The 13,662-nt window shown below is 49.6% G+C and overlaps 2 protein-coding genes across 4 annotated transcripts in view; both read left to right on the forward strand.

The window, feature by feature from the left end:
* Window positions 1-10,254, forward strand: part of LOC126492730 (E3 ubiquitin-protein ligase TRIM50) — an 18,606-nt gene extending 8,352 nt beyond the window's left edge. Inside the window, exons 4-7 of the mRNA XM_050129304.1 lie at window positions 5,919-6,149; window positions 6,244-6,266; window positions 8,867-8,991; window positions 9,388-10,254. Of these exons, the coding sequence (XP_049985261.1) occupies window positions 5,919-6,149; window positions 6,244-6,266; window positions 8,867-8,991; window positions 9,388-9,968 (960 nt within the window). The 3' untranslated portion in view covers window positions 9,969-10,254. The remainder of the gene's footprint in view (window positions 1-5,918; window positions 6,150-6,243; window positions 6,267-8,866; window positions 8,992-9,387) is intronic.
* A 1,368-nt stretch (window positions 10,255-11,622) lies between these two features.
* The window catches only part of Nsun5 (NOP2/Sun RNA methyltransferase 5), a 5,514-nt gene continuing 3,474 nt past the window's right edge, over window positions 11,623-13,662 (forward strand). For 2 of the 3 annotated variants that reach the window (XR_007589661.1, XM_050129285.1), the window contains exons 1-4: window positions 11,652-11,755; window positions 11,865-11,987; window positions 12,909-13,083; window positions 13,160-13,268. Coding sequence is in view for 2 of the 3 variants with exons in the window: in XM_050129285.1 (XP_049985242.1) it covers window positions 11,663-11,755; window positions 11,865-11,987; window positions 12,909-13,083; window positions 13,160-13,268 (500 nt within the window). In the remaining variant the exon portion in view is untranslated. Of the gene's footprint in view, window positions 11,756-11,864; window positions 11,988-12,908; window positions 13,084-13,159; window positions 13,269-13,662 lie in introns of all 3 variants that reach the window. The other variant, XM_050129284.1, reaches the window with a different exon arrangement.

Here is a 13,662-nt window from a genome sequence, read left to right on the forward strand (position 1 = left end):
AAAAACCAAAAAAAAAAAAAAAAAAAAAAAAAAAAAAAAAAAATAGAGCTCTAGCACTAAGCTCCACCCCCAGCCCCTCACTGGGGGATTCTAGGCAGGGGCTCTACCACTGAGCCACGCCCCAGCCCCTCACTGGGGGATTCTAGGCAATTGTTCTACTGTTAGACTCTGTCCCTGACCCACATTTTCTGAGCTTTAGTCTTTATTTTTGTCATGCTGTAAATCAACCTGGAGCCCTGGACAATCGAGGTGAGGACAGGATTCTAAGCACTGAGCCACCCCCAGCTCCAACTGCCCATAGCCCTTTTCTAGTTTGTCCTTTACAGAAAAGGGCGCCTTCTGTACAAAGCCAAGTTCAAAGAATTCCCTGGTGGCTGTGGGGAAGTCCCATTCCTTATAAGGGAATTGAACCCAGTTGTCAGAACTGGTTCCAAGTTGACTTTCGTTCAGTGCCCTTTGAGACTGTGATAAGGTAGGACTGGAGTCCCAGAGATAAAGTCCCAAGGCCCAGGTCTCCCCTACACTCCGGTGTTGCCCGTGTCTGCTTGCCCTTAGGACAACAGTCTGGACTGAAAGCTGTCGGCGTTGGGGGCTAGGAGTGGCAGAGGAGGGACAGCAATGTTAGTCACGCTCTCACTCAGCACTGAGCCTTAGGAGGAAGATAATGGAGATTTTGGTTTGGTTTGGTTTTCTGAGACAGGGTTTCTCTGTGTGACCCTGGCTGTTCTGGATCTCACTATGTAGATCAGGCTGGCCTCTGCCTCCCAAATGCTGGGATTAAAGGCATGTGCCACCACCTCCCGGCTAGAAAAAGCATGAGGGTCCTTTAATCTGATTACAGCTGAGTGGCTGTCTTTGATCTACTTGTCTTGTTTGTAAGCCACACTCAGGGTTTGGAGGAGAAGCATGTAATACCTGACTGTCCCTTTCTACAATATAATCTTCCACCCCCACGCTCTTTTTCTGTTTAGTTTTTTGTTTGTTTAGTTTGTGACATCAGATCTCACTATATATCTCTGGCTGGCTTTGAACTCATAGAGATCTGACTGCTGGAACTAAAGGCGTGTGCCACCACACCTGGCCCTAGTTTTTATTCTTCTGTATTATTATAAATCGTTTTACTCTTCATCTGTTCTATTTTTTTAAAACTGAGTGTTTAAGACCATGTATGTGACCAAAAAGTTACCTATGTATTTTTACTCTCAAGGTCAATTGAAGATCACTTCTAGGGGCTGGGGAGGAGCCCTGGGTTCCTTTAATCTGTTCTCTGCCAGTCACACTGTGGGATATATTCAGGGTCTTGCTGACTAGGTGGCTTCCCTCAGAAGTGTTGAGGACATTTGACTCTGGGGCTACTCTACTTTCAGAATGTACACTCTTGAGAGTGTAAACCCTGGACCTCCACAGCTCTCTCTAGTCAAGAGGATGAGGATGGGTGACTTGTCAGAGCTGCAGGACCCCTTGAGAAGCATCCTGGGGTTTCCTGGAAAGTAGCTGGCCTGAGGGCATGGACCAAAGTGTGGGCTGTTGTCTTAGACCCTGTATCGTTATTGGTTTTGCCCTCCAACTATGGTTATTGAACATCCAGAAGGTCACTTACACCAGTGTTTAAGGACGAACAGTGCTTTCAAACTTAGCTGTTGATAACACGTAGATAAAGTTTAACAGACATGTTTCTAAAAACACCTTACCTCTGTCAGGGCTCAGTTTGTAAGGGAAGGCTGACACGCTCAGTGGAAACCTGAGCGTTATCTGACAAAACAGTAAACCTGTGTTCTCTAAGCACATTTTCCTAATAAAACAACTTTATATTTCAGGGAAAACTTAGGAAACTGTAGCTTAAACACAGAGGACATGTGCATTATATAAGAACATGTCTTAAATATGTAACATCTATGAATGCAAACAAAACAGACCTGGAGATAGTTTTTTAAAATAACATGTAGCCATGAGTGGTGGTCCTTTAATCCCAGCACTTGGGAGGCAGAGGCAGGCGGATCTCTATAAGTTCCTGGACAGTCTATTTGAGTTAGTAGTATCCTGTCTCAAAAGAGAGATAGAGATAGAGAGATAGAGAGAGAGAGAGAGAGAGAGAGAGAGAGAGAGAGAGGAAAAAGAAAAAAAGAAAATTAAATTAAAAAATAAAATAACAAGGCTAGAGAAATGGCTCAAAGGTTAAGAGCACTGACTACTCTTCCAGAGGTCCTGAGTTCATTTCCCAGCAACCTTATTTGTGGTTCACAACCATCTGTAATGAGATCTGATGCCCTCTTCTGGCATACAGGCATGTATGCAGACAGACACTGTATACATAAAAAAATTTAAATAAAATAACATCTAAATTAAGCAATTTGTTAAATAATAGTTAAATAATAAATAAATCTTAATACAACAAGCATTTAGAAACTAATTTTGGTTCAAAGTGTTTACTTTCCGCTGGGTGGTAGTGGCATTCAGGAGGCAGAGGCAGGTGGATCTCTGTGAGGGGGAGGCCAGCCTGGTCTACAGAGCGAGTTCCAGGACAGGCTCCAGAGCTATAGAGAAACCCTGTCTTGAAAAACCAAACCAAAACAACAACAAAGTGTTTACTTTTCATTTTGAGTTCCTAAGGAAGCCAAAGCAGCATAAAGTCTCAGCATCTCTTTACACTTTGTGTCTGGGCTTTTGCTAGTCTTACTTTTCCTTGCTTACTTTTGCATGTAAGCATATTAGTTACTTAATCTGAAAGCACAGAGACAAGTGACTGTCTTAATTTTTTTTAAATATTTATTTATTTATTATGTATACAATATTCTTTCTGTGTGTATGCCTGAAGGCCAGAAGAGGGCACCAGACCTCATTATAGATGGTTGTGAGCCACCATGTGGTTGCTGGGAATCGAACTCAGGACCTTTGGAAGAGCAGGCAATGCTCTTAACCGCTGAGCCATCTCTCCAGCCCGTCTGTCTTAATTTTTGAGTTCCAGGAATAGTAGAGTCTAGGAAGATCAACCCCCAAGTGAGGCTATTTCTCCATTCGCGTGAGGATGGAGGCTGGAGCAAAAGTTACCATTTCCTGAGGGGCAGTTTATTGTCCCCAAGCTATAGGGACTTCCGGGAACCAGACAATGACCCAACGAACAACACTGTAGGAACGCTTAATGACACGCACATTTTGTCTTCTGTTTTAGAGTTTCAGTTACACTGTGGACTAAAATGAATTTGGCCTAACTTGGCAGTTTGAATTTTTATATGACCTTGTGTTGGTTGCTGTTCTATTGCTGTGAGGAGACATCATGACCAAGGCAACTCTTATAAAAGAAAGCATTTAATTGGAGCTTTGATCACAGTTTTAGAGGGTTAGTCTGTGATCATCATGGCAGGAAGCAGACAGGCATGGCTCTGGAGCCATAGATGAGAGCTTTACATCCTGATTCACAAGTGGCAGAAGAGGGTGGGTGCAGAGGGAGAGAGAGACAGACACTGAGTCTGGCCTGGGCTTTTGAAATGCATACTCTCTTATGCACACTCTCTGTGACACACCTCCCCAACAAGGCCACACCTCCTAATCCTTCCCAAACAGTCCCACCAACTGAGGACTAAGCATTCAAATACATGAACCTATGGGGGCCATGCTCATTCATAAACCAAACAGGTGCTGTAATGGTCTGTCCTGTCCCTTTAAGAGACAAGTCCTGCCCACTCCCCCTCTTCTGCTGAGGTAAGCAGATCTTCCTTCATCTTCCAGTCTCCTCTCTCTCTCTGCCCCATCTCTCTTCAGAAGAGGTGGCTGAGACCTCTTCTTCTCCCCTGCCTCTCTCTCTTCCCCTTCACTCCCCCTTCCCTTTCCTTCTATAATCTACTGAATAAACTATACCCAAACCCTCTCTCTGCATGGCGTGCCTATCCATCTCCCACCTGCCATAGCTCCCTGTGGGACTGGCTGCCCTGCTGATGAGGTCTCTCACCTGCCACCTCCCATCTGCCTGGGACCCACAGAGGCCTCGGGTGGTGGGATCCGGCTTCCCTTCATGGCCGGCTGCTGCCTCTCGGGGAACTATATCATTTTATCTAAACGATTACAAGCTGTTGATGAAGAGAGAAGGACCTCCTACACCAACAGGCGCTATATAAACAGTATTTTAAAATCATGAATAGAGGCTGGAGAAATGGTTCAACAGTGAAGCTTCCTGCTCTTATAGAGGACTTGGGTTCAATTCTTATAACCAAAACGGCACCTCACTATAATCAATAACTCCAATCCTAAGGGATCTGCCACCCTCCTTCTGGCCTGCATGAGCACTAGAAAGTCACATGATGTATATGCATGCATATAGGCAAAACACTCATAAAATAATAAAATAGATCTAAAAATAGATTATTTTGGTATGTATGAGTGCTTTGCCTGTATACATGTATGTACACTGTGTGTGTTTCTCGTGCCCAGGGAGGCCAGGAGAGGGTGTCAGATCCCCTGAGACTAGAATTTCAGACAGTTGTGAGCTGCAAGTAGGTGCTAGGAATTGAGTCCAGGTCCTCTGCAAGAGCAACAAATGCTTTTAACTTGTGATCCGTCTTTTCAGCCCCCATAAATGAATTTTTAAAAAGACCTAGAAACCAATGCCAAGGCCCATTTCTTTTCTTTTTTCTTTTTGAGACAGAGTCTCTTTATGTAGCCCTATAACTCACTTTGTAGACCAGGCTGGCCTTGAACTCACAGAGATTCACCTGGCCCTGCCTCCCAAATGCTGGGATTAAAGGTGCACACTACCACGTCCACCCTCAGTGCTTATTTCTGACACAGCAAAATGTGCAATGATCCGGTGATGATTCAGCAAAAATCCAACTGGTACTCAGTAAAATGGCAAGATATGACTAAGCACAAAAAAATAATAAATTGGGCCGGGCAGTGGTGGCGCACGCCTTTAATCCCAGCACTTGGGAGGCAGAGGCAGGCGGATCTCTGTGAGTTTGAGACCAGCCTGGTCTACAAGAGCTAGTTCCAGGACAGGCTCCAAAACCACAGAGAAACCCTGTCTTGAAAAAAACCAATAATAATAATAATAATAATAATAATAATAATAATAAATTGGGCATAGTGGCACACATCTTTAATCCCAGCACTTGGGAGGCAGAGGCAGGCAGATCTCTCAATTTTGAGGCCAGCCTGCTCTATAGAGCAAGTTCTAGGTCAGCCAGAGCTACACAGAAAAAAAAACCTGTCTTGAAAAACCTAAATAAATAAATACAGCCAAACATAACTCAACCAAGGCAAACCATGACTCAACAAAAAGCACACCATGACTTGACAAAAAGATCAAGCCATGACTCAGCCAGAAATTCGAACTATGACTCAGTAAAAGCAGTCAAACGTAATTCAGTAAAGCTCCAAACTGAGACTCGGCAAAATCATAAACAATGACTCAATCAAATAACCAACCATACTGCACCCTGGTTCCTTTAGGGTTATAGGGTTAGGATCAGGGTTAGGAATAAAGTAAGGAGCCAGGTGGTGGTGGTACATGCCTTAATCCCAGCACTCCGGAGGCACAGACCGGCGGATCTCTGTGAGTTCGAGGCCAGCCTGATCTACAAGAGCTAGTTCCAGGACAGGCTCCAAAACCACAGAGAAATCCTGTCTCAAAAAACAAACAAACAAACAAAGGAATAGGGTAAGGTACTTGCCTAGCATGCATGCAGCCCTAGGTTCAATCCCCAGTACTGCAAAAAGTAGAAAACAAAGCAAAGCAAAACAAAAAACTATAAAGTAGGAGCGGGTCATTTCTAGGGCTCCCAGTCACAACGTGAACTTGCAGCTGTCATCAACCCACTTGGCTTTTAGGCTGAGCCCCCTTCAGGATGGGTCAGAAAAACAATGAGGCTACCCCCAGCCCAGCAGCCCAGCTGTGGCTGCCCAGTGACCAGCCCTCCTTGTCTTAGAACGAGTCCGACGTCTTCAGCTGGGTGATCCGCAGAGAGTTCCAGGAGTTGCATCACCTGGTGGATGAAGAGAAAGCCCGCTGCCTAGAGGGGGTAGAGGGTCACACACGTGGCCTGGTGGCTTCCCTGGACATGCAGCTGGAGCAGGCTCAGGGTGCCCAGGAGCGACTGACCCAGGCCGAGCAGGTGCTGGAGCAGTTTGGTAACGAGAGTCACCATGAGTTCATCCGGGTGAGTGGCTAAGAGTGTGGTTCCCAGCTCTCTCCTTAGCAACGCAGGTTCGACACAGCAGTAACCCCCACCCCGTTCTTCTCTTTTCTTCCAGAAGTTCCACTCCATGGCCTCCAGGTAACAACCTCAACTGAAGCTGCTGGGACAGAGGTCAGCTAGTGTCTGCGGGCACAGGCCTCTCGTCGCCGTGGTTCCTCCCTGTTCTCTAACCCTAAGCTGCTCCCCACAGGGGCTCTGTCACTGAGTCCAAGGAAAACAGCAGAAGTCAAGTTCTTGCCCTCAGGGTTCTCACAGACTAGTGGTATAGAGGAAAAATTGGTCCCATCCCTGTGGTAGCTATGGTAACAGATACGACCTCAAGCTATAGACACGCTGTGGGGAGATGATGACCAGGGACTGGCAGAGGCATATAGGTGTGACAGCTGACAAGCCTGCAGTGTGCAGACAGGCAGAGTGGGATCCATGTTGAGAAACGGGGGTAAGCGGGTGTGCAGACCACAAAGTTCAGCGCTGCTTTGAAGTCAACTGTTATATGTGAGGAAGGGGAGAGAGGGGGAGATGTACCAGGCAGCAATGAGGGCCCTTGAGGTGTGCTCTTTGGACTTGGGAAGGGAGTTGAGCCCATGTGAGTGCTGGAAATCTCAAGTTTCTGAACCTTCCTCAGACCCTGCTGATGTACAGCTCCTTGTTTTCTCTTAAATTCTTACTATCTTAGGTGTGTGGATGTTTCGCATGCATGTGTATCTGTATGAATTGCCCACAACAGCCATAAGGGAGCATTAGAGCCCCTAGAACTGAAGGTACAGACGGTTGTGAGCTGCCATATGGGTGCTGGGTCCTCGCGAGGAGTACCCAGTGCTCTTCACTGCTGAGCCATCTCTCCAGCCCCTCCCAGTTTTCTTCATGTGTGTTGTGCATGCGCGTTTATAGGTGTGGAGGCCAGAGGACAGCCTTGGCTGGTGTTTTCACACAACTTCTACCTTGTTTTTTGAGACAAGGTCTCTCACTGGCCTGGGCTCATCAAGTAGGCTACGCTGGCCAGCTAGAGATTCCCGGGGATTTGTCTGTTTCTGCCTCCTTCCCAGCATTTACTGCACCATCACGCTTGGCTTTTTCAGATTTATTCTTTTATTTAATGTGATGAATGCTTTGCCTGCATGCATGTCTGTGCACTGATTGTGTGCTTGGTACCTGAAGAGGTCAGAAAAAAAGGAGTTGGATCACCTGGCACTGGAGTTGCGGACAGCTGTCATCTGCCATGGGGAAACTGGGAACCAACCTGGGTCTTTTGCAAGAGCAACAACCGCTCTTAAGCAGTGAGCCATCTCACCAGCCGCCATGACCGGCTCTTTTATGCGGATTCTGGGGATTGAACTCAGATCTTCATTCTTACTTGGCAGGCAATATACCCACTGAGTTATATCCCTGCCTGCCCTGTCTTTTTGGTTTCCTTTAGTCTTTGGGGCCATATGCCTAGAAGGCATGTATGGAAAACAATAGATAATTTGCGTAGCTCAGATGGGGGCAGAATCTTCCCTGGCTATAGTGAGCAACCAGGTCACTTGATGTCGACGAGGGTCTCAGGTGTCGGCACACATCAGCAACACCTGGAAGGCTAGCTAAAACATTACCCAATTTTCCCAGGGGGATCGGTTTCTGATCAGTCGGTCAGCATCTCTAACAGGTCCCCAGGAAAGTTAGACGCCTCTTCCCAGACCACGCTCTGCCTTGTCTCGCTGAGAACACATTCTCTGATGCAAATGACTTAGGGAGCAAAGAGTCATTTTGGTTTCAGAGGAATTTCAGTCCTTTGCGGCCAGGAAGGTGTGACAGTATTCATGGCAGTGGGAGCGTGGGCTTGTTCCCGTGGTGGCAGATAGGGAGTTGAGAGATAAGGCTGAAGCCAGAGGTGGGTATGACCTTCAAAGCCCTGCTACAGGCGGTGACCTGTTCCACCAGCCAGGTTCCACCACTTTCTAATAGTACTACCGTCTGGGGAGCAAGCCTGGGAGCATGAGCCTGTGGAGGACCCCTCCAAGACCATCCATAGCAGCAGCTATGCAGCATCTCACGCTGTGTCCAGCGTGGCGTGGTCCTGGAAACCTGCCTGGGCAGCGAGGGAATGAAGAAAGAGCAAGTACATAGACACACAGAAAAGCTGGTGTCAGCTGGGACGTGCACACCCTGAGGCTGCGGCGTCCACTCTGCAGCAACCTGGAGCCTCGGCATGTTTATAATACGCAGCACGGGGTGGGGGTTGGTTGCATACTGTTGGCAGGCAGTGTCTGTGGGTCAGCAGTCTCAAACCATTCGCCTCTAGGAAGAGGAAGCTGCATTTTCCCACACTCTAGTCAATCTTGTGAACACTTGGACTCTTACACACGGTCAGCATCTGTACTGGGACAAGAAAAAGGCTTTGCCATCCCATGAGTCTGAGGCTTTGAGGTCCTGACCTGGTCACACCCAGGTCAACGATCTCAGTCACCCAAGGCTTCATTGGTACTTTGCGCATTCGCTCAGGGCTTCCTCCGCTCCCCAGAATCCCAATTCTCGGAAGCAGGCATGTCTTCCAAGAAGGAGGTGTGAGGGGAGGGAACGGTGGTTGCATGAGTGTGTGACCTAGGTGCTGGATTTGCCTCTGTGGGCTCCCACACTGGGAGGAGGGTGGGAGACGGCCATGACGTAGAGCTCCCTATCACTGGAACTCCTGCACACAGGGCGGAGGTCCAGCAGGCCCGGCCTTTGGAAGGTGCCTTCAGCCCGATATCCTTCAAGCCAGGTCTCCACCAGGCCGACATCAAACTGACTGTGTGGAAGAGACTCTTCCGGAAAGTTCTGCCAGGTGAGGCTTCAAATTGTTATCCTTTCAATCGATTGATGGCACCCAGAGGCATACAGAGAATTTTAAGGGAGCCTGCATGGGGTAGTGAAAAGAGCGTGTGGGAATGGGCGCATAGGCACATACACTTGCGAAAGTCAGGAGATGCACACGCCTCCTCCTTAGTAAAACTCTTCCATGGTGGCCAGCATCTATCCACTCGCCCATCTCACCACTTACCCACCTATGCCATCCAGCCTTCATTCATCCATTCTGTCCATCAGTTCTGTGCCTGCCCCTTCCAGTCCTGGAGACACAGGCAGTACACTTATCCCCTCCCCGAGGACTTAGGCTTGCTGTCACCTCCTGGGCAGGGTCTGCAGGTCTCTGTGTCCCAACCCAGGCCTCTTTCTCTTCCAGCTCCAGAATCTCTCAAGCTTGACCCAGCTACTGCCCACCCTCTCCTGGAGCTCTCCAAGGGCAACACAGTGGTACACTGTGGCCTCCTTGCCCAGAGACGGGCTAGCCAGCCTGAGCGCTTCGACTACAGCACTTGTGTCCTGGCCAGCAAGGGCTTCTCGTGGGGTCGCCATTACTGGGAGGTGGTAGTGGGTAGCAAGAGCGACTGGCGCCTGGGAGTTATCAAGGGCACAGCCAGCCGCAAGGGCAAGCTGAGCAAGTCCCCGGAGCACGGTGTATGGCTGATTGGTCTGAAAGAGGGCCGGGTGTATGAGGCTTTTGGCTGCCCACGTCTGCCACTGCCTGTGGCCGGCCACCCCCATCGCATTGGCATCTACCTACACTATGAACAGGGGGAACTCACGTTCTTCGATGCCGACCGCCCTGATGATCTGCGGACACTCTACACCTTTCAGGCTGACTTCCAGGGCAAGCTGTACCCTATCCTGGACACATGTTGGCACGAGAGAGGCAGCAATTCACTGCCCATGGTACTGCCCCCAGCCAGTGGGCCTGGCCACCTCACACCTGCACGGCGATAGACTGCCCTGGTGTTGTCTCCCCATTGGCCCATCCTGCTAGTTACTGGAATTTAAGGGGTTCTGCTTGTCTTAAAGTTTGGACTGCTTGAGAAGTTTCTTCATACATGCATGTCTCTGGGACATTTATGGCAGGGAATATAGCCCCTTCCCTACCACCTAAGGGTTTCCGTGTTACCGTCCACCTTTCCAGGTCTTGTATCCACTCAACCTGAGTAACCCTGTCCCTCCCAACTCTTTCCACGAGAGGGCAGAAACATTCCCACACATACTTAAGGATATCATTGGAACCGTCAAACATCTATTAAAAACAATAAATTTGACATTTTCTCAATTATTATTACTATTTTTAATATTTTAGTTTTAGTTGCATGTATGTTTGGGGGTGCTGTACCAACAGAGGCCAGCAGTTGTGGGATTCCCCTGGTGCTGGAGATACAAAAGGTTGTGAGCTGCCTAACAGGTTCCAGGAACAGTATGTGCTCCTGATGGCTGAACCATCTTGCTTAGCCCAGCTACTGCTATTATTTTGAGACAGAGACTTATGTTGCCCAGACTGGCCTGAACTGGCTAGGCAAAGATTACCTCGAACTCTTGATCCCTTTGCCTCCATTTTCCGAGTGTTGGGGTACAGAAAGGCATCATTATGCCTGGTTTATTCAGTGGAGGAACCGGAACCAAGTGCTTTCTGCCTGTTAGGCAAGCACTCTGTTGGCTGAGTTACATCACTAGCCTCCTCCTCCTCCTCAGTGTTGAGAACTGACCCCAGCATCATCAATGTTGAGGACTGACCCCAGGGATCTCTACATACTAGGCAAGTGCTCCTCTTCTAGCAACAATCTCTGCTCTATCAAACACACATTGTTTAACAGTCTATATTTTGCAGTGCTGAGGCAGGCGCTCAACCACTGAAACATGTCTCCAGCACCCCATCAGTGGATTTAAAATCGGTAATCTACCACTGAGCCACGCCCCTCACCCCTCACTGGGGGATTCTAGGCAGGGGCTCTACCACTGAGCCACACCCCAACCCCTCACTGGGGGATTCTAGGCATCTAGGCAGGGCTTTATCACAGAGCCTTTCATCTCATCACTGGAGGAGGCTGAGGCAGTGTACATTCTAAGTTCCAGAGTAAGTCACGGTCTTAAAAAAACTACAAAGTTGGCCAGACCGTGGTGGTGCACGCCTTTAGTCCCAGCATTCAGGAGGCAGAGGCAGGTAAACCCCTGTGCGTTAGAGGTCAGCCTGGTCTACAAGAGTTAGTTCCAGGACAGGTTCCAAAGCTACAGAGAAAACCCTATCTTGAAAAACCAAAAAAAAAACAAAAACAAACAAACAAACAAACAAAACTACAAAGTAACTACACGGAGTTAAGTAAAATTACTCCCTCCACCCCTTGTTTTGGTCTTTTGAGACAGGGTATGTATGTAGCTCTGGCTGTCCTGTAACTATGTCTCCAAATCACAGAGATTCCCCCTGCCTCTGTCTCCCGAGCGCTGGGATTAAAGGCGTGCACCACCACACCCGGCTTTAGAATTAATTTTTGGATGCTGAAAACGCAAATCAGCTTCTTGGGAGTCTAAACAAGGGTTGTGCCTGTGGACTCCGGAAGCCCGGTTGTGCGGGAGGTTGCAGCGGCCGCAAAGCCGAGCCGAGCTTTGCGACAGTGTCGTAAAGACCTTGCCGAAGCGACGGCATGGGGCTGTACGCGGCGGCGGCGGCGGTGTTGGCGGGCGTGGAGAGTCGCCAGGGCTCCCTCAAGAGCCTGGTATATTCCAGCAGCTTCCAGGTAGTGAGGCCGGGTGCGGGGAGGAGGGCTTGGGGAGCGGGGCCTGGCCGGGCGGGAGTGGGAGGCGAGGCCCGCCTTGGGTGCAGCATGTCGCCCCTGTCCCTCGCAGAACGTGAAGCAGTTGTACGCGCTGGTGTGCGAGACGCAGCGCTACTCGGCCGTGCTGGACGCCGTGATCGCTAGCGCCGGGCTCCTGCGCACCGAGAAGAAGCTGCGGCCACACCTGGCCAAGGTGAGCAGCGGCCGGGGCCTGTCGCCCACGCCTGGCTTTGCACCTCTTTCTGGGATCCGAACTGAGCTGGAACGGATGTGACTTCACCTGGAGCATTACGTGAAGAGTTAAATAGGCGGAGACACAAGCTCGCGGGGGCAGATGCTACCTAGCGGGAAAGAGTGATGATGGCAAAGAAGGCTGGGGGTCCAGAGCTCTGCGGAACAGGTGGCTTCCTGGGGGAGAGGGACAGGCATGTGAGGCAAGCAGGACACCGGGATTCAATACTGAATCTGCCTTCTGCTGTCTGTCTGCCTATTTGTGACACAGGAGATTGAACCCAGAGTCTCTGGTGTGCCAGGGAAGAGCCCTATCCCTGAGCCACACCCCCAGCCCCTCACTGGGGGATTCTAGGCAGGTGCTCTACCACTGAGCCACACCCCAGCCCCTCACTAGGGCAATCTAGGCAGGTACTTACCGCTGAACTGTACCCCTAATTCTTCTCTGGCCGATACTAGATAAGCTGTCTACCCTACTGCTGAGCCGCTCTCCCAGTCTCTTCAGTGGGGGATGCCAGGCAGTCCTCGTTGAGCCACGCCCACAACCCTTCACCTGGAGATTCTAGGCAGGTTCTGCTGAACTGTGTTGTGTCCCCAGCCCTTGTTTTTTTTTTTTTTTTTTTTTTTTTTCTTAAGACAGAGTCTTGCTAAGTTGCGCAGGCAAGTCTTAAATTGGTAACTCAGGTTGATTTCCAGGGTGGAGTCTTCTTGCTTAAGTATATGAGGTTGCTGGGATTATAGGTGTTTGCTCCCATATCGGGCCATTTTTTCTTGGGTGATCTTGAGCAAGAGAATCCCCTTGACGTGACCACCTGGACAGGGCGTAGTCCTCTCACTGAAGGGTTTCATGGTGTTTATAGTTTTTCTGTTTTCCTCTCTCCAGGTGCTAGTGTATGACTTGTTGCTGGGGAAAGGCTTTCGAGGGGCTGGAGGCCGATGGAAGACTCTGCTGGGACGGCACCAGGCAAGGCTCAAGGCTGAGTTGGCCCGGCTCAAGGTTCAACGGGGTGTGAGCCGAAATGAGGACCTGTTGCAAGAGAGATCCAGGCCTGGCCAAGGTGAATTAGGCTGAGGGAAGGGTGATGGCCCTCAGGAGGGGCTTGCCTTCTACCCACTCACTGCTGTGCCTTCTAGCCTTCCAGGTACCTCGGTTTGTGCGTGTGAACACGCTCAAGACCTGCCCCGAGGACGCGATTGATTATTTCAAGAGACAAGGTTTCTCCTACCAGGGTCGGGCTTCCAGGTGAGAACTTTCCTGGGTACCTACATGTTCCTGGATGTCCAGATTCCTGGGGAAGCAGGACCCTGTGGGAAGAGGGACTGGGGCAGTACCTGCTTTCTCTAGATGTTTTTTTTCCTACTTTCCCAACAAAAGTTTCTTTTCTTCTTTTGCTTTAAATGATATGTAAATATGTATATCTATGTGTGGGTGTCTGCTTGTGCCCGAAGAGGGCATTGGACCCTCTGGAGACGGTGCTATAGGCTGGTGACCTGCTGGACACGGTGCTGGGAACCAAACTTAGGTCCTCTGCAAGAGCAGTATGTTCCTAACTGCTGAGCTGTGTCTCCAGCGCCCGCCCCCCCCTCCCCGTGTGCTCCTAGCTGCTGAGCCGTGTCTCCAGCTCCCCCCCCCAGTG

This window comes from Alexandromys fortis, unplaced genomic scaffold (assembly GCF_014885135.2).
Source record: "Alexandromys fortis isolate MF-2015 unplaced genomic scaffold, M_Fortis_MF-2015_v1.1 scaffold_312, whole genome shotgun sequence".
Classification (NCBI taxonomy): Eukaryota; Metazoa; Chordata; class Mammalia; order Rodentia; family Cricetidae; genus Alexandromys; species Alexandromys fortis.